At 48.0% G+C, this 22,683-nt stretch overlaps 1 protein-coding gene across 5 annotated transcripts; it reads left to right on the top strand.

Annotated features, from left to right (window-relative positions):
* The first annotated feature begins 502 nt into the window (after positions 1–502).
* Positions 503–21,814, top strand: TMPRSS6 (transmembrane serine protease 6). 5 transcript variants are annotated; one of them, XM_009568389.2, is made up of 20 exons: positions 503–1,281; positions 1,993–2,055; positions 2,827–2,988; positions 3,137–3,279; positions 3,474–3,541; positions 4,761–4,945; positions 7,630–7,671; positions 8,613–8,817; positions 9,171–9,307; positions 9,870–9,982; positions 10,462–10,571; positions 12,003–12,148; positions 12,946–13,044; positions 14,816–14,929; positions 15,220–15,336; positions 16,094–16,262; positions 18,264–18,535; positions 19,780–19,916; positions 20,609–20,772; positions 21,310–21,814. In XM_009568389.2, exons 3-19 carry the CDS (start codon positions 2,835–2,837, stop codon positions 20,765–20,767), a joined length of 2,370 nt encoding a protein of 789 aa, XP_009566684.2. In that variant the 5' UTR covers positions 503–1,281; positions 1,993–2,055; positions 2,827–2,834; the 3' UTR covers positions 20,768–20,772; positions 21,310–21,814. The 5 variants fall into 5 exon arrangements, with proteins under 5 accessions (XP_009566684.2, XP_053922210.1, XP_053922225.1 ...); XM_054066235.1 differs by lacking the exon at positions 21,310–21,814 and having other exon boundaries at positions 503–689; positions 1,064–1,281; positions 20,609–21,016; XM_054066250.1 differs by lacking the exon at positions 21,310–21,814 and having other exon boundaries at positions 18,264–18,345; positions 18,451–18,535; positions 20,609–21,016.
* Positions 21,815–22,683: the final 869 nt, after the last annotated feature.

The following is a 22,683-nucleotide window of genomic DNA, read 5'->3' as shown; positions in this document are numbered from 1 at the left end:
CTGGTTATCTGGGGAAATTTTGGCTGAAAGTAACTTGATTAAACTGAAATCTGGTCTCTTAAATATCACACATGATTCTGAAAGCATTTCTTATTGTTACTGCATGCCTCATTTTCCCCTATGATTTATTTGGGATAACCACACTGACGTATTCCCAAACACTGCAGTTTTTCATTCACACATAGCATTTATCTACTAGAATCCATCATGAGGCAACATCAGCAATGGCTTTTGGTCTTCATGCAATCCTAGACTAAACCTGAACCTGTGGCAGAGCTGAAAACAGCTATTTCTGCCCAGCTGCCAAGATGAGCCCAAATAAGACCTGGCCCAAATGAGCTCAATGCCAGGTCAATGCCACCGGTTTAAACTCAGCCCCAGGTGAAGAGTCACCCATGTCCTCATTTCCGCCCCCTTCCCCTCTGACCCACCTTTATTGACAGAATGACTCTATTTACTCTTCTCTAACTGGAGTGTGGTTGCTTTTAGTGAAAAATAGAGGGGCATGTGCAGAGCTGCAGGGCTGTAAGCAGAAGGTGGCGTGGGCAAGGTAGGTAAGGAGGACCCGTAGCTAGAAGAAAAGCAGATGCTGCAGGGAGGAGCAAGCTGTGGTGCAACCAAGTGTGGGGAGTCCAGCATCAGGAGACTGGGCAGCAAGAAGCATAAGAAGACCAGAGAGAATCTTGCAGGTGGGGACTGAGAGACACTGTGCTTTGCTTTCATCTACATGACCGCTCTGGTAACAGGACCTGCTGTCTACTGCAATTGTTCCTCTTTCAAGCGATCTACAGCTGCGAGCCAGTGTCTGCTCCTTCTCTGTGCTGGGGATCAAACACCCTGCATTTTGCCTCTCCTTCCAATGGGACCGAGGAGGGTAGCTAAGAAATATATCAGTTGCTCAGCAACTTCTTGTCCCCTGAGGAGGACAACGTAAGCTATATTCACCAGCCTCCTGGGCTGTTCTCTGCACAACTGGAAATAGTGCTACCCTGACTTTTTCCAAGCTACTCCTACCCAGCCTGAGGATTTTCTCCCCGTGAAGCCTCCAAAACCTCCATTTCAGAAAGAAAAGCCATTGCGCAGGGTGTGCTGACCCATCGCGGCAGGACGGTGCAGGACAAAGGCCGAGCTGAAGGGACATGGAATCAGGTTATTGATCACTGAGAAGACCTTGAGCCTGGATAAATAGATATCCTCCTCTCTTCCCTGCTCCATGCGTGTGTGAGCTGGCTTGTGTAGAGAGCGTGGGCCAGGCCTCACAAACAGCAGCAGGTTTCAAAGGTAGGTCTGCAGCGCTGGGGGAAACCCCAGTGCCTACCATAAAATCTTCTAACAAAGAGGCTCTTCTGCCGCTGCTTCCTGCCATCCTCCTCCTGCCCCTCCACCTATGGTTCTTTGTTTGTTCCTGCTGTTTCGAAAGGGATGCTGTGATAGTGGAGAAGTGCCCTTGCCCTCCTGGATCACCCAACCTGGTTCACTGGGGAGGACATCCTCCCCAGGGGCTGCAGAGAAAGGTCACCCACATGAAGCAAGGGAGGGTGGTCTGTGCTGAGCCTTTTTGTACCACATACCTCCCTGGAAGGGTGCATTACAGCAAGCAGATGTGTGGCTGATAGCCCAAGTGCCCATGCTGACAAAGCTGGGTTTCATATTTCAGAGTGAGTGCTTCAGATCTGCAAGCATATTCCTGTGTTGCAAGGCAGCCTGGAGACCTCAGGGCCCACTAACTAGGGGAAAGCAAGGAGTCTGAGGTCACTTGCCCCTGTTGTACGAACATTACAGGATATCCACGTGGGGCAGAATGGGTGTGAGGCCAAACACCTCTTCCTACATCTGCAACCCGTCCCTCCTAGGCATTAATGCCTGCAGAGTCACACGCATCCCTGGGCACAGAGATGACTCACAGACAGATAGACATGGCACAGACATTCCCCAAGACCTCTGTGCCCTTCCATACAAATTCATTGACATCCCTTTCCTCTCCAACCACAGGAAAACAGAAAGACTTTGGGGGCCGCTGTGCACAGGGTGACAGCAGAAGAAAGGAGAAGGAAGGTGGGTGAGACAGATAAACGAGATTAATGTGGCTGTCTTGGGCAATGGCATTTCTTACTCTCAGAGTCTGGAACTGACAGAATGGGTGCTGGTCCGGTGAAGCAAAAGAAGCAGCCTGAGGTAGACGAAGGGCAAAGGAAGTCAAAAGGTGCCCTCTGGCAAGAGCAGAGCCTGATGGAGGGCTGAACATCATTCAGGTGCTCTGTCCTCACTAGCTCAGCTAGTGAGTCAGTGCCAGCATGGGCTTAGCACCGGGACACATGGTCTGGTAGGAAAGGCAAGGTTTGCTTTCTTTTAGGGACTGAGAGAACAATGTCACAGCAGACAAAGTGCAACTTCACACTCCTTGCTGTGTGGAACTTCTGTGTGTATTTGAGGTCATGGATTTTCTTTTGCACTGATTTCTAAGTCAATAAATTATCAGTTTTAAAACCATTCCCAGCCCAGGAGGACAACACTTTTGTCTCTGGAGAAATTAATTGTTGTACTCATTTGTGGTTTTGACAGAAGCAAAATCCAGGAAAAGGCTTTGAAAATTGAGGGATTACTCAGGAGCTGTGGAAATAACATGTCCTGGAATCATGTCTCCCTCTGAATTAGGAGTGCAAATTTACTCACATTTGCACTGAGCAAAGTCTTTTATGATTAGCACACATATCTCTTGGGGCTATAGGTCTTGGGAGAGAAGCACAGAGAAGGCAGAGCACCTCCAAAGACAGATGCAAAGGGATACAGAAAAGCCGGCCTGACCATGGTGTGCTGTGTCACTAGGTGCCCCGATGGAGGCCGAGGAACAGGAGGAAGATGCCAACTCGAACTCCCTCTCAAAGGATGAATCAGAGACTAGCTCGCGTGACTACCTCCGCTACGTACCCCTCGGGATAGCCTTTCTTTTGCTGGTTGGAGCTGCTGCAGCAACCTGGTATTTCCTAGGTAAAAATTGCAGGAGGCAGATGTGATGTTGTCAAGGCAATGTTCAGCCCAAAGCATGTTAGTATAATCTTTACAAACTCATGCATAGGGGTAAACTCCTCTGTTGTACATACCAGCGAGGTAAAACAGTAGTGTCTTCTGTTGGCAGACTACAGACCGTGGCACCTGGAACCAGCCATCCTGCAGTTTTACTCTGGCAGTCTTCAGGTCCTCAATCGCCAATACTCCCCGGACCTTGGGAGGCTGGAATCCAGAGCCTTCTGGCTGGAGTCATCTAAGCTCCAGAATATGGTGAGGGCAACGTCAGGATCAGAGCTGGTGCTGAGGCAGTTCAGTGAGTGGAAAGAGGAAGAGAGAAAGTACCCCCATCCAGGTGACAGACTTGGTGGGTCTGTACAGAAAGAGGGATGAAATATAGGGTTGGCCATAGATCCGTTTCCACTGTAACATTGCGTGGTAGTTATCAGACAACCTTCTCATTGCAGCTGAAGGAACTGATTCGTGCCACAGAGCTGGGTCGATATTACAACTCAAGCACAGTGTATGCCTTTGGGTGAGTAGCACTCGGAACACTTTTGTATGTTCATGTGTGAAAGCTTCCAGTCGATTGTACTCTGGTTTGACTAAAATCCGACCATCACAAACTGCTGCAGTCCCCATCATCATCTCTAGGCTAGGCTGGGTAGTCCAAGCCCAGAATAGTTCCAACATGACAGAGCTGGGGATGTTTTGATGTCCTTGTTCATCTGAGGTCATGATGAAAAGCCAAAACTGAGAATTTTTTCAGAGTTCAAGAGAAGACAAAAATTGGTTGGAAAGAACGGGGGAAAAAAAAAAAAATCTAGGCTTGGCATTCACAGTAAAATGCAGCTGGAAATGGATTTATCTCATTCAATAAAGTATTTTTATGGCCTGATTCTAGGCACCAAAAGGGAGAGGCCAGAACGCACCATGCAAAAGCTATTCCAGCCAAGAAATATGGTCTGCCTGGGAATAGGGTAACAGTGGAATGGGACAGATGTGGGACTACAGCTTTGTAGGTCATAGCACTAGATCAAGAAAGCAGGAATAACTTCCAAACTGACATATACTTCTTCTGATTTTTCTTTTTTCCCCCCGTGGAAACATACACCCATACATTTGTCCTTCAGCTAAGGACAATTCCAATTTTGGTGCAACTCTGTTTTCAACTGAGGAAAGAAAACTTTCAATTCTTCCTTTAGCCTTTTACTGAACAAAGGTTTGTTTCAACATCTCTTCGCCCTCTCCTAGCCAATTTTCTCTACCAGCTGGTTTAACAGCGCTTTCCCAGTCACAGTCTCCTGTAGCTTGAGCCTGCCCAGCATTAATAGCTTGTGGTAAGGTATAGAGTCATAAATCATCCATTTGCCACCACTGGGAGGGGTGACAATGAATCATGTTACTTCTCTCCTTTGGGATTCTCATTTTCAGCCCCTGGTCAGCAGTAGCCAAAGGTCATTTCTACCTGAAATGAGACTACTCATTAGATCAGTCTTGATTAATAATCACGTGTGGTCATCTCTAAAGCCAGATGGCATAAACCAGCTTCCCCTCCTAAAGGACTGAGCAGCACTATGGACATATCTGCCTCACGCAGAGTGGTTCCTTTGGGTCACACCAGTCAGCTGAGAAGTCCACTTAGATATGTCTGATTTGAGAAAAATCAGTGGGGCATTAATTTCTGGGATTTGCCTCTCCAGTGATTCTTGAGAGGATGAAAGGGGATATTTAACATGCTATTTCTCTATTAGGGAGGGGGCTCTGACCTTCTTCTTCTGGTTTGCCCTCCAAATCCCTGAGAGTCAGCAGAAGGAGATGACTGCTGAGAGAGTAAACACAATGCTCCACCAAGAGCTCTCCACCAGCTTCAACAGCTCAGGCAGCCTGTCCTACCAGAAGGAGTACAGGGTCAACCCAGACTCACTGGTTCTGCTGGGTAAGTACTAGCTGCTCAGCTGTGGCCTGAGCTGTCAAGAATGCTCTAAGGTTTATAAGGTGCTGAAGGGACATTAGAAGAGGCCAGAAGTCACTACTGAAGGTCATAGGGGAAATTTGAAGAGGCTGGGGAAGAAGTGAGGATTAAGAGATACAATTACGCATATATCTCCCTGAGAGAGAAGTGAAGTCTGGTAAAACAAAAAATCCTTTGAAGGATTAGAAGTTGTTGGAGATACAGCTGAACTTGACCAGCTAGGTAACATTTTTATTTCTCCCATCACATCTGGTTTCTGTGAGGTAAGATCTTACACAGGTCATAACTTTGATCAGATCAGCTCAAACATAGTGAGCAATTAGGTTTCTTCCTTTCCTTTGAGAGATTGATACAGGCTACTTAATTAAGAACAAAGACAATGTACCTGAGCCACCACTAGTCTTACTCTAAGACAAAGCATTGTTGACACTTCAATTCCTGACATAAGATTTTAAGGATTATTTATCACTGCCCAAAGTGAAGATTACAGCCTGTTTAAAAAGCCACCTCTACAAAACTGCTCTAAAATGAGTGTCAGATAAAGGACTAGGGGATGTATCTGTATTTAATACATAGAAGTCCAATGGAATTTGTATTCGGTCTTTATGATGAGACTTATCTTCTCAGCCAAATTTGAACCCTCTTACAGAGCCTGAAACCTCACAGATTTTCAAACAAATCATGTTACTTCTCTCCTTTGGGATTCTCATTTCCAAGTTGCTTCTTCCCATGAAATATTACATCACCAAGTGTTTTTCCCCAGCCATGTTATCTTGCATTTTTCTAAGTCAAATCTCATTTTAATATATCCCACCCATACATTCTTCAGCTTTTCCCCGCACATCTCAATTGCTTTAATTTGGGAGCTGGGGTTTTTTTTGGTGTCCTCAAAGAAAATTTAATTTCCTCCAAATGTATTTCACTCCCTCATCCAAACCATTGTGTTAAATTCTTATTCTGAAGCTGCATTAGCATCTCATGAAGATATCTCCTCCCTCAGTTACCATTAGTCTCTTTCTTCTACTTATGATTTGTTTCCAGCAAGCTAGATTTTATGCTCAGCCAGTTTAAATTAACTTTGTTAAGAAAGATATCATAAGACAATATGAAATGCTTCTAAGTCAGCCCATCTAGCATTTTCCTTTCAATTACTCACTTCATAATGCAATTCATAAATGAAACAAAAATGGCAGTACCATTCTTTTATCTGTTTCCAGTTCCCTCTTACTTCCTTCGCATCTGTTTCACTGTATTATTCAGATCAGCAGATCACACTTCGTTTTATGTTGGAATCAACACATCAGCTGTAGTTTTTCCAGTTCTTTCTACTTCCCCTAGGCCTTTCTGCTTTTTACTCCATTCAAAAGCACAGTCTAGCAACTAAGGCAAAAATAAGAAACTTATGCAGCTGGGCCAGGGTGACTTCAATCCAGTGATTTGACCCCTGGCTTCATTTGCTCTTTAAACTGAGAGTAAAAAAATAGCTAGCTAATAGCAAGTCATTAGCACTTCATTACTTTCTGACAGACTAATTTGCTGACCTCCTTAACTCTAAACATTAAGCGTCCTGCAGCCTGCCTTAAGACAGAGCTGCAAACCATTGACTAACACAGGAACCTCTCCAATGCTTTATTAATGTCAGCTACTCTCACCCCAGAACACTAGCCTCTCCTTTCCTCCACGAGTTTCAGGACATCATTGTCCTTACAGGAGCTCAGTTTTATTACCTTCAGATACAAGTACTTAATAGCAACTCAGCATAAGTCCTGCCCTACAGCACATGAGCTTCTCTAGGAGGCTGCCTTATGCCTGCAGGATCATCTTTTCCACAACATCTGTTTTTACCATGACAAAACTGTTCAGCTCTCCCCACAGAATTGCAAGCTCTGCTTAGGAGCTACAAAAGACCAAAGCCCTGACCTAGGCAAGCCCCCAACAGCAATTCTCACACCCAGCTGACCTCACGGTGCCTTTTAGTTTGGCAATTATTCCCAACAGCACCTGATCTCTGGCCGTTCCCAGTTCAGCTGGGAGGCTGGAGTTGAGCCCAGTTCCCCTAATTGCATTGTCCACCCTGTGACTCTGTTTTGCACAGATTTGTAATCCTTGCTGGTGCCTTTCTTCTGCATCTGCATCTGAACTCTGTAAGGATGTTCAGTAGCTCATTGACCAGTGGCCATCAAGAGAGACCTCCTTCCCCACCCTCAGTAACTCCCATGCTTTTCAGGAAGAGTTATTTAAACTGGGAAAGTAGGGTAGGGGTAAGCAGGTGGTGAAGGCTCTAAGAAGCAGGCTTGTGCCTTATGGTGTGGCTGGTAGGAGAGGGGAATGGCTGCCTTCCTGTGAAGGGGAAGCGATCCTGAAATAAACATGAAAACAAGCAAGAAAGAAAGGTAGAGAACCCTGTGGTTGGAAAGCATGAATCAGGAGTGTTGGATCAGGAGCAGAGTCCAGAGAGATGGGGTAGGGAAAGTATGACTGAATCAGGTCCCTAAGAGTGAATGGAGAAGCACCTGGAGCACGCCCCATGCTGAAATTTTAAGGGAGTCATTTATGTAAGAAAGGAGTCATAGCCTGCCATGATAGCATTTAGATACTGACAGTTTATCATTTTGTTTATCTTCCTTTATATATTTCCTTTCTAACAGAATCCAGTGTGAAAGACATAGTAGTGCTGAAATCCACTCTGGGTAGGCTATCTTTTCCTTTCCTTTTGCGTTTGTGACTTTGTGGGAGGGATTTTTACAGGGGACAGAAAGTTTGTTGGCTTCCTGAAGTTGTAAGTCCTGGAAAGGGGAGATGAAAACAGTAGCTAAGGAGCACCAGTACCGCTGCTTGGCCATATCCAAACTACATGACACAGCTACACACTGGACTGTTCTGAGCATCCTGATACATCTGCCCCAGTAGCACACCACTGTGCAGAGATACCCCCTCCCAAGACAGTTTAGCCAACGTTAGTCTTGTGCATGTCCTGATGTGTCTTGTGAAATAGCTTAATGTACTGGTACAGTAGTGAAATTCTGCTGAGTGGGGTGGGAGGTTCTCTGCATGGCCCAGCACTGGATGTGCTGTCAGTCATTTAGGAATCTGTTGTCTTAGTCATGTTTGAAGATGCTTTTAGTGATTTCAGGCAGTGTTGCAAGTGCTGTGGCTGGCAGATTGCATTCGATAAGCTGTTAGAAACTCACCTTTAAGCTAACTTTTACTCAAAAATCCTAGTCTGGAAGGTTGCTAAAACCTGGAAATCAGACAAGGGAGATGTAAAGCCAGGAAGAATATGGCGATGAGAGGAGATAAAGATGAAAAAGAAAAGAAAGCCAGTGAAAGATAACTGTGCTGTGCTGATTTTTAAACCCTGAGGTAGTATTAGCTTAACCAAGGAAGAAGAGACAGTTCTTATTGAGAGAAACTGGGGCAATTTTATGAGGGGACCAGTGCCACCACCACATATGTAAAAGTAAACTGAAATCAGTGGGATGAGTCAGCCTTACCCTGAAATAGGGCTCACACTGATATCCAAAGTGACAATCCCATATCTTAATTTCACTTACAACCACCCCAAGCCCCCATTTGTCTCCATTTACATCATTCTGATGTTTAAATCCTTCTATCTTTCCCCTGGTTTCAGGTTGCTACAGGTACAGCTATGTCCAGGAGGATGATGTCCTAAGGCTGGAGGGTCCTGACTACCTGGCCTCCAGTTGTCTTTGGCACCTCCATGGTCTCAATGGCTACATGATCAAGCTACGCCTGGAGTGGACTCTTTCAGACTGCAGGGACCGCTTGGCTATGTATGACGCAGCTGGTCCCCTGGAGAAACACCTTATCACCTCGTAGGTAGCTCCTGAGCAGGGCAAGCACGGTGGGGAAGCCAGGCAGGATGGCACGACACACCACAGCAGGGGAAGGTGTTAGACTACATCAGAGGAAATTCTCTTTGATGCAGAACCTGACTCTCACTGATCAGCTGAAGTCACTGATGTGGGATATCACACATCCAGCCGTGCAGCCTGAGAGATTACAGCAGCATGATCTGTCTCTCTGTTAGCCCTTTTTTTGATTCAGTCAGTGCCTTACAAGCAGGCGTGTGCTGTGGATAACACAAACCTCCATTGTCTCTCTCCTTCTTCTCTTTCATTTGTTTGTTGCTTGCTTCGTTCCCATCCTTTCATCTCTTTCCCCCGAGGATCTACGGCTGCAGCCGGCAGGAGCCTGTTGTGGAAGTCCTTTCATCTGGCCCTGTAATGTCCGTTGTGTGGAAGAAAGCCATGTACAGCTACTATGACCCTTTCATCCTCTCAGCACAAGCAGTGCTCGTCAAAGGTGAGGAAGGCTGGAGGAGGACAGCCATAGATACAAGAAGGAGACAGGTTATTCCTTCCAACGTCATGGGGCCTAGAAATGCTCCATCCCCACTAGCAGCAGAATTCATTGTAGATGGCAAGGGTAGAGGTGGTCAGTAAAAAGCAGGTTAGATGTTGCTCCCTCACCTGGACTTGCATTTGGCTCAAGTCTTTACAGCCCAGTGTCTGGAAAGCAGAGCCTGCATGACCATGATACTTTAAGAGAAGTCCAAGCTCTCATGCATGGACAAACCAGATGTGTCTGCACATCACGTCCACATGCACTTGCAGATAAATGTTCAATGTAAGAGTCTAAAGCAGCAATATGCATTACCATTACCCTTCTCTGGACAAGAAGGAGAAGCTAAACATCTTGCCAGGCAGAAATGGCCCCTGAAGGGAGATGATGGAACAACCCAGTCACCTTTAGCATCAGGCCTCAGGGTTCCTTTTCTCTCCTCCTACAACAGGGGGAGTACAAGGTATCCTCAGGCTGAGGTTGAGCTGACAGGTAGCAGGCCTTTGAATGTCTGTTTTTACAGCCTGTGAAGTGAATATAAGTCTGCAGGAGGGCCTGGAGCTGCAGGGGAAGATTGGCACCCCACACTACCCCAGTTACTACTCACCCAACACGCAGTGCACCTGGCACATGACGGTAAGAGACAGCTCCCCCAGCATCACCCACCTGTCCCTGAAACCCATGCAGCACTCCCTACATTAGAGGGAGTTACAGCCAGCGCTCTCATTCAGATCACCATGAGAAGCAAGCAGAGGGTGGCAGCCTGCCTAGTGTCCTCATGATGTCTGTTTCTGAAGGGAAAGGAGTCTAATATTTCGTGCTGTAGCAGAGATGACATAGCTGAGGAGGAATCTGAAATCTGGTCTCCAGAGGAGTTCTTCAAGGCAGAACCAGATTGCTAAAAATTACTAGGAATTACCATACTTTGAGACCAGTGGCAGAGCTACACTGGGCTGTGGCACGGCCCCAGTTTAGGTGGCGTTCCCTTCTGGCCTGCAATGTGTGAATTGACAATTCTTCCCTTCACATCTACCCTGCTCATTTGTATTGCATGGAGTGGGCTGCAGGACTCATAGGAGCTATCTCCACTCTGCTCTGGATCCCCCTGCCTGTAGGTCCCATCCCTTGACTATGGGGTCACCCTGTGGTTCGACGCCTATTCACTCAGCAGACAGAAGCATGACCTGCCCTGTACCCAAGGCCAGTGGATAATTCAGAACAGAAGGTGTGTGCTGGGGTCCTGGTTTCTGTCTCTCACTTCTTACCTGGGATTAAGCTGGGATTAAACCACTGCTGGTTCTCAGCTCACTTCAGTCTGTAAATTTGAGGAAGGAGAGGCTATCACCATACACAGTGGCCAGTGTTTGTGCTGATCATCTTGCTTTTCTACTTCTTTTTCAGCATCTTATTTCATAGGCTCCCCAGTGAGCACATATCTTATGGATTTGCTTCAAGCTCCCAGACTGCTTTCTCTGTCTCTCTATTTGCATCGGGCTTCCTAATTTTCTCCTGTGTGTGTAACCTTGGTGTCCTCCCACATCTTCTGTGTTTGCAAATCTGCCTGTCACCACCTCTGCAATATTATCTCTGTGTGCCATTGCCTTGCAGCCACCTCCATACAGATCTTCCACCTACTTTCATATCCTCCTGCTTTGACTACAGCCACTTCCCTCTGCAGGGCTTCCCAAAATTAGAATCCACTGTCCTGATGCAAAGAACCAAAAGCTGCTGTGCTCCCATCTCCTTGTGGCAGTTACCAAGACGGATGGAGCCACTGCTTTTGTTTTTCCTCCTGGTCACAGCAAAATTGGACCTCTCCCTCCAAAACTACCCCCAGCCCATCTCATTAATTTCTTCTTCGTGGCTCCTATGGATGGAACTGCTTTTTCCTCTGAAGGGTCTGGTCCAGAAGCTATGTTCTGCTGGTTTAGGATTTTCACTTTTGCTTTTCCTGCCCTCCTATCTTAAACTTCCAGTGCCACAGCTTTTACAACGTGGCTTTTTAGGGAAGATAAATGTAACAACTGAACTGTTTTGTGTGGCCTGAATGCAGTGCTTGCCCAGAAAATGGGAAATGTCCAGAGATAGTAGGGTCACTCTGGACTCTCACATGGCCCGAGGGCAGAATTGGGTCAACGTACCCATAGATTGTTTTCATACTGTTTGCCAGGACTAAACTTGCCCTGTGCCCTTGGCTATTAGGTGCTAAATATTACAGCCATTCCAGTTATTTTCCCTGTCTCTGCCCCAGTTCCAACCACAACATTCATGTGCGATCATCTCTCCATCCCTGTTTATCTCTGGAGCTTCCCCACTTCACTTCTTCAGCCATTTCGGGAAGCCACTATGCTGCCTTGCACTCAGCAAGGATCCTTTGTTCCACCAGAGCTGTTCTCTCCTCAGCCTGGTTTGCTCAGTCACAAAGATATGACCGGGCAAAGCAAGATCCAATGCCACCCCTCCCATGTGTTGACAAGGCATGTGTTTAAATCACAGCCTTCTCCCATTGCTCCTTCATAATCTCATGCCACATTCAAGGCATTTTGCCTTCCAGCTTCCCACACATATCATCCTTGTGTAACCCCTCTCCTCCCCCAGCCCCACTGTACGCCCTTGCCTCACTTCCTGGGACATCCTACTTGTGTTTTCCCATCAGGTTATGTGGCCTGCGGACCCTGCAAGCCTACGCTGAGCGAATCCCAGTCACATCCTCAGCTGACATTGTCATCAACTTCACCTCGCAGATCTCCTTAACTGGCCCTGGCATACAGGCATCTTACAGCCTGTACAACCTATCTGACCGTAAGTCCAGGTTTTCTCTATTCCTTAGCCCTAGGTGCCATCCAGCCTCCATGCTCACTAATGCAGTGATGAGCACACCACTGATGTCCCCGAAAGAGGTAGTGTTTATGTTCAGAGCTTCTACTGCACACATAGCCCTGCCTCATGTTGCCAGAGCATCCGTGTGCCACAGCCCAAGGTCAGAGAGTTACCGACCAGCTCAAGCGTGTCCACATCACCGACTGGCCTTGAGAATTCAATAAGAGACTATCTCTGGTTTGAAGTGACTTTTATTTCAATTGTAGGAGCTCTTAGAGAGAGATGTTTCCTGCTAACCTTGGAATCCACAGTAAGAGACAAATAAAACCACACACAAATACACATACGCACGTATGCAAATGCACGCCCACAGTCAGTCTTTCCAAGGTTTCTCCATCTCGCTTCGAAAGGGTGCCTGTACTGCATACCAGTCCCTGAATACGTGCACCTGGCAACACCAGGTTTAACACTAACAGCCCTTCAAGGCCCCGACCAAGTTTTAATAACAACTCCAAAGAACATATTTCAGCTTTCCCATAGCATTCAGGAGTCATGAAACAGAGCTAAGCCAGAGGTATAGCACACCGAGTGAGTGGTGTGGCTTCATTTGCCCTTGTTCAGGATGGCTGATGCGGTAGATTTTGGGGTGCACAGTGAGCACTGCCAGTACATGTGTTCAGGAAGGTGTGCAGCTCCGTGCCCTACTTTCAAGCCATGGTGCTCTGCTGCAAGAAGGTTTCCAGTCACTGGGGTCTAACTACTTTCTCATGGTTTCACAGCCTGTCCCAGGGAGTTCCTGTGCTCAGTGAATGGCTTGTGTGTCCCAGCCTGCGATGGGATCAAAGACTGCCCCAATGGGTTGGATGAGAGAAACTGTGGTGAGTGATTTCCTCTCCTTGCCGCTCCCTGGTGTCAGCAGAACACAGACCCTTTCTCCTCCGAAGGCAGGAAGAGATGGAAGGATTCAGTTGGCCTAGGTAACAGCCCTGTACCTTCCCTCCAGCAGCTTAAACTTCTGCATACTTAAAAGGTTCATCTCACAGCTTTCAGGCTTCGTCCACCTTCAGAGTCTTCATCCAGCTCGGGGAAGGACCAGCAACGTTTCTTGTATCTGTGCACAGCACAGTCTTCCTGGGAAAACCCCTTAGTTCACATGCACCAAGAGCTCCAAGCAGCTTGAAATAAGCCCCCTGTCCAGGCTGTCCCCCACCTTGTCCTGTTTCCCCCCATCCAGGCCCAAGAATCAACCTCATTCCTGGCCGACAGCCCCCTCTGCTGTCATAGCACTCAGCAACCCCCCTCCCATTCATGCCATTTGGCTCTGGCTTCCTCAAGGCCACCCACTACCCTGCTCTCTCCCCTCTCCTCCCAGGCAGTTCATGACACTCAGTCCATACAGATCCTCACCCACATAGTGCCATCAGCTCTTCATGCCAACAGCAGTTCGTGCTGATGCAGACACCATGTCCAGCATCTCAGGACTCCTGCAAAGCCCTGTTCTTGTAGGAACAGCTATTCAGGATGAGTAATGATACTGAATTCATTTACTCTCCCAACCCTGGAGTGAGTGGGGTCTCACCACATTGCTGCTGCCAGCAATTGTTCATTAGTTGTCCTCTATGGATTTTTTTTCAGAGACAGAAAGATCCCTGAACCACTGGAGACAGTGGCCAATTCTGAAAGATTCAGAAGAAGATGTAGAAAAGACTGAAGTAAAAGGAATGAGAAATCTTTCTCAAAGGAGTTTTAATTCAGTGCCAGAAATGTGAAAGCTCCCATAGAATCACCAAGGTTGCAGTGACGATGCACTCTGCCCCATCATCCAGACAAGGATATACATGGATCCTTATGAATACCTAATCTTTTCTTGATCCTGTTAGTTTCTTGGACCCAGGGATATCCGGGTGTCATTCAGTTTCACAGGTTAATACAAACCAAGACTGAACAAAAGAAGTATTTGTTTTCTCGGTGTTTTCAGACATGCCTTTATATTTGAAAAAGAAAACAGAAACATCATTATTTCCTTCCTTTCTTACTCTCTTGCCGCTGTTGCATGTCTGCTTATTCACACTATGTCTGTATGGAACTGTCTTTAAAATCAGTGTTCACATTGCTTCAGACCTTCATGTGCCCTTAGTTATGTGGAAGTCTCATGCTATTTACTGAACAAATTATAGTCATTGCAGTAAGAAAATGGCTGGAAGATACTGGCCCATCCCGCTTGGTGTTCCACATAAATACACACAAACACAAGACAAGTTCCTGCTACAACAAGGTATAATAAAAATTCAAACTCTCTGATGGGTAGGTGCTATAGGCCCGTGTCTACCTTCAGCAGCTATAGAATCTTAGAATCTATTAGTTTGGAAAAGGTCTTTAAAATCATCAAGTCCAACCCTTAAGCTAGCACTGCCAACTTCACCACTAAACCCTGCCCCTATGAGAGCTCATGAACATCAAGAATGAAGTAGGTTTCAGGACTCACCTGTTTCAAGACTACCCAGCTACACTATAACAAAGTTGGTCTTAAGCGTACCTTGTGAGGTGGGGAAAGAGGGTGCAGAGTCTACTAGTGCATATAGGGCCCTGACATCATACCTGGTGCCTTGTCTTGCATTCCTAATTCCTAGGTATTTCCCTCCTGCACAGTGTGCCCTGCAAAGTTCCAGTGCCATGAGGACAGCACTTGCATCGAGTTCAGCAGGGTCTGCAATCAGCAGCTGGACTGTGCCAATGGAAGTGATGAGGAGCAGTGCAGTGAAGGTAGGGAGGGGATGACATCGGACTCACAAATACTTCCCCCAAGCTCAAGATAAGGCTGTTGGTAGCATACCTCCCTCTCGTGAGATAAGGGAACTAGCTGGGAGTTAATGTGCCCGACGTGCTCACAATGTTTGCTCTGTTTGTAGCTGACCAGGCTTGCTCAGGAAATTCCCTGTTCTCATTTATGGAGTTCCCCCAAGCTCTGTGCTCCCTTTTACATCCACTCAAAGGACTTCAGGCTGTGATTGCAACCTGCCATCCTCCCTCATCCCCGGCTCTCCTCTTTGCAGGGGTCCCCTGCAGCCCTTTCACTTATCTCTGTGAAGATGGAACCTGCCTGAAGAAACCCAACCCTCTGTGTGACACCACTGCAGACTGCAAGGACCTGTCCGATGAGAAGCACTGTGGTGAGGAAATGCTCACTTGCATGTCAGATAGGCAGGTTCAGGATGACACACAGCTGCAAGTCACCCCTCTTCCCACTGCTACCTCAGCATAAGCCTGCACCCTCCCTTGTTCCACCAATAACTCCCTATCCAGCCCCACAGCAGCTGCGTCACTGCTCCATCCTGCAGTGGCGGTGGCAGCGGCAATCAGCCAGCTCTCCGTGCTGAGCTGCCAGGAGCCATTGTCTGCACTTTGGACAGCTGCTCCCTGTTTCCTTCAGGCAGAGGCATCAGGCCAGATAGACATGTCTCTCAGTTCAGGTCCTATCCGCAGGCTGCCTGATGGACCACTGTGCTGGCTCATGTGAAGAAAGGCCATCCTACAAGGCTCCAGCCAAGGAAATCACCCGTGACTGCACGGTCACTGGCAGGGAGAGAGCTTGTATGTTGATGTTCCTGCTTGATATTTCTAAAGCCCTGGTGGGCAGCAAGAGGGAACAGATGTGAGAGCTCCCTGACAGGACAGCAGGTAGCATAGACCATGTGCTGCCCAAAAGCATCCCCAGGCTGCAGCTGTGCTGGCATCAGCAGGGGCTGGCACTTGGAGGGAGTGCTCACTAGACCTGTCTTGGACAGTGCATAAGGCATCTGTTGGCTGGGTGAGGCAAGGGATTAGAGGTCAAACTCTTCAGTCAATTAAGTAGTAAAGGAAGGGCAGGCACAGTGTATTACATTCCCTTTCTCTCCTGAAGTACCTGCTGTGTCTCCTCCTCCTCAGACTGTGGGCTGCAAGCCCCTCTCAGCAGAATCGTGGGTGGTGCGAATTCTGTGGAAGGGGAATGGCCGTGGCAGGCCAGCCTGCAAGTGCGAGGACGCCACATTTGCGGGGGAACGCTCATTGCTGACCGCTGGGTGGTCTCAGCCGCACACTGCTTTCAGGATGAGAGGTAAATGGAGAGCAGAGCCTTCATCTGGCATTCATGCCATGCTTTCCTGTGGCTTGGAGATGGAGAAAGGGGTATGGATGCACACACTAGTATATGGGTGTGCATGCAGGGGAAAAAAAAACGCCATGCTTGGAATTGCAGAGCAGTTTTGAGAGGGCAACTGCAGTGGAAGATATTTCACAGCTCCACCTTTGCTTTGGCTTTGGGTTGTCCCCATGCTGTCACAAGCAGGGAGACATCTGCATGTGCTAGGATGAGGCCAGGATCGCATCACATGCAGAGGATGTTGTTTGAGTCCCATATGGCCCACTTCAAGGGTCTGCCCCTTAAGGAGGAAGCATGGTCTCTCTCCTGGTTCCTTCTACACAGTGTATTTACCATAACAGTAGCAGTTAACATACAGATCGGGGGGTCACTCATTCTTTCAAACTGAAAGGAAGTGAGAAGGAGGAAGGTCCACAGCTGTGCTGGGTGAGGGGCACAGGTAGGGGAAGGAGTGTGCACCCTCAGGGCCAGTCTCAGCCTCCTCCAAACTCCCCTTTTCCTCTGCCAATGAGCTATTGGGGATTTCCCACATTCCCGGCAACTGCTGCTGGACTTCCCTGGCTGCCTTTCCTTCCTGATGCCATATGAGCTTGGGGAGGAAGAGCTGCTGTTCAACCTGTTCAGTAAAGCACTGCTGGTTTTTTTCTGCTGTTCAGAAAAAAAAATTTCACAGAAAATTTTCACAGGTATTGGGCACTGGCAGAGGCTGCCCAGGGAGGTGGTTGAGTCACCATCCCTGGAGGTATTTAAAAGATGGGTAGATGAGGTGCTTAGGGACATGGTTTAGTGGCAGATAGGAATGGTTGGACTTGATGATCCAAGAGGTCTTTTCCAACCTGGTGATTCTATGATTCTATGACCTTGGTACAGTGACACCAGCCATGATAGGACTGAGGATGCCCTGCCGTAGTGCCTCATTTTCCTCCTGCCATGCTCCTACCTGTGCCCTACAACCCTGCAAGGAGGCCTACCAGCATCGGGAGCAGGCCTTTTAAGCAGTCCACGTGGGCTGAATTTGGCCATTTCTAAGTGTCCCAATGCAGGATGGATGGAGCTAGCACAGCTCTGTTAAATGGCATATGTGTGTGCCTGTCAGGAAGAGAATTTAAATAGTATGACACACTAGAAGTATGGGGGGGAAAAGAGGAGCAATGTAACAGCTGCAGTACGGGGTGGGCTGTGCTATAGGCCACAGTCTGTGCAGGCAACAGGCTGGAGGTGAGTCTGGAAGGGGTATTTGGAGCAACAGGGATGGTCAAACCAAACCAGAGGGGTTTTCACACACACAGAGGCAATGTGGGAGAAAACAGCACATGTAAGGCAAAAGGTGGATGTAACTCTAAAACCAAGCCTCTTCCTGATTCTTCCTGCTCTGCTCTTCACCCTTCTGCTGGAGACAGGGTTTCCTTTGGCTGTTGGCTCTTAGCTGTTCTGTTCTCAGAGGTGTCACTTCATTAGGCTGTTCCCAGCTGTAGCCCCTGCTTCTGTAAAGTGCTGTCATGCCTTTTAATGCCCTCACCTCTAGACTTTTCTCACTTCTCTCCCTCTTAGCAATTTCTCAGAGCTTGCTCTCCTTCTCCATGTTTTCTTCTTCTTGTAGCTTTGCTTCAACAGCTCATTTCTTGCTCTCTGCCTTATCATAGTCACTTGCACATAACAGCCCCACTTGTTTGTCTTTTAGCCTGCTTTGCTAAGGAAAATAAGCAAATACAAGCAAGTTGCTGTGTGTATGAGTGTCTGTCCAGAGCTGGTCCCACTGTACAGGCATGTCAACCCATAAAAGAGATGTCCCATCCAGTTTCTTGAAATCAGTAGCCAAATAAAAAAAAGAGGCACCTCTGAGGGAGATGATGATCCACATCAGAAACTCTTCAAAAGACTGTGACGGAAACAGCCAGGCTTTGCCCACCCTTCTCTGTTCATGTGATGAGTTATCTTCTCTGTTGTGTTTCACAGACTGGCCTCTGCCTCCATCTGGACCGTTTACTTGGGTAAATATTTGCAGAATTCCACCAGCCACACAGAGGTGTCCTTCAAGGTGATCCGTCTCTTCCTTCACCCTTATTATGAGGAGGACAGCCATGATTATGATGTGGCCCTGCTACAGCTGGACCATCCTGTGCTCATTTCACCCTTAATCCAGCCCATCTGCTTGCCTCCTCCTTCTCACATCTTTGAGCCTGGCCTTCATTGCTGGATCACTGGCTGGGGAGCCCTGAAGGAAGGGGGTAAGTGCAAGGTCTATGCTGATGGCCTTCTGTAGAAGAACCAAGGTGGAAACATAGGTTCAGATGTGGGGTAGGCAGAACAGACTTTTGTTCACCCCAAAGCATTATACCTCCTTCACCTGTTTTGATTTGGGGTCACAGGTTGGCCAAATTTATTCTTTGAGTGCCTTGAAACCTCATTTGGAGAGGCAGGCATGGCAGTCTGGTAAGCTGTATAGGTACAGCTTATGTTCCTTCACCCAAAGACTAGAACAGCCCTTCAGGAATTATAGGCTATTCAGCCATGGTCACAGTATGGAGCAGCCCCAGTCCCAAAGCCCCACCTCATGCCTACACAGACCTGTGGACTTCTGTTGGCTTATGAGCATGGCCAGAAAGAGTAAAGATGAGAAACTGCTCTTCATCAAACTAGGACTGGGTCTCCTGAGGAAGCCTCTCTGTGGCCTCTGTGGCATTTTTCCCATGCCAAAGAATCTGGGACTTGGGCCTCCCCCCAGCAACACCTGCACTAGTAAATTCAATTACAGCAGTGTAGGACCTGAGTGCTGTCCTCTGAGGGTCACACACAGTAATTGTCAGCATGTGCTCTGCTACCATTTTAGCCACATAGCACATGCACATTGCTGTGGGACAGCACGGGCCAAGACCTGTTCCCATGGAGTGGTATAGATGAGTCCATTCCATTTGTGAGAAAGGGTTTAGCTGTATAGGCATGACCTCTCATGTTCCTTTCCCATAGGGCAAACTAACAGGTCCAGGCTGTTCTCTTGCAGTGCATGGCACAGGAATATAGATGTGCTTACCCTGGTCAGCTTAGTGCTGTCACTCACACACTTGCTCCATTGTCTTCCTAAATGGAAACACGCAGAGGTCCATTCAGAGGTGGACACTTTTCTGGTTTGCATATTTAGCCAGAACAACTTGACAACCATTTCAATGAGAAGCAAATCCAGAACTCTAACATCTCAGAGGTTTCCCCAAACCAGAATACCCCCTGCCCCAAAAGCTCAAGTGCTCACAACATGTCTCTGCAGGGAAAGAGACTGCCAAGAAGTGTTACTTCTTCCATGCAGGTGAAGTGCTCTGCTGAAAGTCAGAGACTGTGATGCCAGTAGAGAGCAGAACAGTAATTCCGTAGCAGCTTTCAGCATGCAGTGAGACGGGCATGGGCTGGGGGATCACAGTAATTGGTGGGAAGCTCCACCATTGCTCACCTGCACTGCTTTTTGTGCACTACCCCTCAGGGCACATCAGCAATGTTCTGCAGAAGGTTGATGTGCAGCTCATCCAGCATGACGTCTGCAGCGAGGCCTATCACTACATGATTTCTCCCAGGATGCTGTGTGCTGGGTACCAACAGGGCAAGAAAGATGCCTGCCAGGTGACAGAGGAGTTGCGGGGTCAGGGTTGACTAATGAGGAGGGGGCAGGGGCTATTCCAAGTCTCCCAATGCACTCCATTGCCTGAAACATGGGTGAAAAGACTATAAAATGCCTGACTCCCTTAACTCTGGTCAAAGTGGCGAACAATAGCGCTGAGGACCACTTATTTCCAGCATCTTTGCCTTACACAGGATCCAAATACACTTAAACATCACCTTTTCTCATTTCGGCCCATTCCCCGCTCTTTACCTCCCACTTCCAAGTCTACACCAGCCTCTTCCCTCCTCAGCTTCATTAGCATCTGTCACACACAGTAACTTGTCTGTTCTTTCACTACTATCAACCTCAAGGAATTCCTCTGTCTCCCATCCCTCAGAGTATCCAGTTAAATTCCACCAGCTTCCTTGCTCTCTATATATTTGGAAATGTCACACAGAGCAGAAGGAAACAAAAGAGCTGTCAGCTTCTTGGGAGCTGGCTAAGAGGGAACGATTTGCAAGATGAAGGAATGCAACAATTGGTCAGATGTTTGCATTGGAGACTGCTTTTGACATCTGCCTAAGACCCAAGGGATGTTGCAGATGATGGGATACAGGAATCTGCATACAGAGGGAATCAAAGCTAGTGTAATCATCCAGCAGGAGGAGCTGGTGGATTGCCATCACTCCATTTTTTCTTTCCCTTTCTCTAGGGTGATTCTGGAGGTCCATTGGCCTGCAAGGAACCCAGTGGAAGGTGGTTTCTGGCTGGTTTGGTCAGCTGGGGAATGGGATGTGCACGTCCAGATCACTATGGAGTATACACGAGGATCACTCAAGTGCTGGGCTGGATGAACCAAACCATGAGCTAAGAAAAGTACATCTCTGCCTTCTTCCCATCAGACCTACACTCACATGGCACTCATTTCTGATCCTGCTCACTTGTCTCTCAGAGAGAGTCTCTGTGTAGGATGTTGTCAGACCCAGGATGCTCTTCTGAGCAGGGTATAAAAAATCCTGCGCTGGAGATGGGAAAGAAAAGCAAGCAGACCCTCTTCCCCCTCAGTGCTTCCCAGGGAGCATCCCAAGGTGGTTTTAGCCCACCCTCCCAAAAGAGTAGATGAGGAAGGGGTGGGGGGGTGGGGGGGTGGGGGGCGGGGTAGGGGCAGAGCAACTGTCCCAGGTTGATGCTTTCTGAGAAAAGGAATAAGGGGAATTGAACTTTCCGTGAACTATGTGATTCAGTCACAATCTTAAGCTGGAACATTTGCTGAAAGAAAATGTGACTGATGTAGTTAGAGATTCCAGTAACTGCGAAATCAATCTGCCTCCCTCTTCCTGCTTCTCATCCTTCTTCCTCCTTCCCCTCCCATCACTCCTCCTCTTCCATCTCTCTAATTGCTTCTTTTCTTAGCTGCCGCGTGCTGTTCAGCGTGCTGTTCAGCTCAGCCAGGCAACTCTTCACGTCTCACTGACTCCCAGGCAAGAGTCCAGCATCACACCCCCAAGCGCATGTCCTGCCTCCCTTCTGTAGCAGCACCCAGCCTCCACTGCTGCACTTGGACTCCCTCGGGCAAAGGCCCCGGCCTCTCCGCAAAAATATTGGAGCAGCCTTCCATCCCCTTCCCTCAGTCCTTCTACATACTTTTAAAGTGAGAGTGCCTCAACTGCTTCCATGTCCTAACGCAGATAATCCAGAAGGCTTTAAGGGCACAGTGCTTAAACAGTGACTGCTATGAGCTTGGATTTTTTACTAAAAATATACATATATGTGTGTGTGTGTAAATACACACACACACGGCCACTCTCTGGAATTAGAAATAAAATTAATTTGATGATGGGGGTTGGCTTTAGTTTGCCTTACTCTGTTAAAAATTATCTTGTGGTTTGTATCTTTTTGACCAAACTCCAATCCTAGCACTGGCAACTGCTAAACATTTCCACACCTCTGCCTTCCTCAGCTGTGTCTCAGGTGCAGTGGGTCAATACACTAGCTAGACAGTCACAAGTGGAGTTCCTCAGGGCTCAGTACTGGGTCCAGCTCTGTTCAATGTCTTTATCAATGACCTGGATGAAGGCATTGAGTGCACCGTCAGCAAGTTTGCAGATGACACTAAGCTGGGAGGAAGTGTCGATCTGCTGGAGGGTAGGGAGGCTCTGCAAAGGGATCTGAACAGGCTGGACTGCTGGGCCGAGACCAATGGGATGAGGTTTAACAAGGCCAAATGCCGGGTCCTGCACTTGGGGCACAACAACCCTATGCAGCACTACAGACTGGGGGAAGAATGGCTGGAGAGCAGCACGGAAGAGAAGGACCTGGGGGTGCTGGTTGACAGCCGACTGAACATGAGCCAGCAGTGTGCCCAGGTGGCCAAGAAGGCCAATGGCATCTTGGCTTGTATCAGAAATGGGGTCACCAGCAGGTCCAGGGAGGTTATTCTCCCTCTGTACTCAGCACTGGTGAGACCGCACCTTGAATACTGTGTTCAGTTCTGGACCCCTCACCACAAGAAGGATGTTGAGGCTCTGGAGCGTGTCCAGAGAAGAGCAACAAAGCTGGTGAGGGGGCTGGAGAACAAGTCTTACAAGGAGCGGCTGAGAGAGCTGGGGTTGTTTAGCCTGGAGAAGAGGAGGCTGAGGGGAGACCTTATTACTCTCTACAACTACCTGAAAGGAGGTTGTGGAGAGGAGGGAGCTGGCCTCTTCTCCCAAGTGACAGAGGACAGGACTAGAGGGAATGGCCTGAAGCTCCGTCAGGGGAGGTTCAGGTTGGATATCAGAAAAAAAT

This window comes from Cuculus canorus, chromosome 1 (genome assembly GCF_017976375.1).
Source record: "Cuculus canorus isolate bCucCan1 chromosome 1, bCucCan1.pri, whole genome shotgun sequence".
In the NCBI taxonomy this organism is placed as follows: Eukaryota; Metazoa; Chordata; class Aves; order Cuculiformes; family Cuculidae; genus Cuculus; species Cuculus canorus.
Note: the sequence above shows the minus strand (reverse complement) of the source record. Positions and strands in the feature narration are given on the sequence as shown.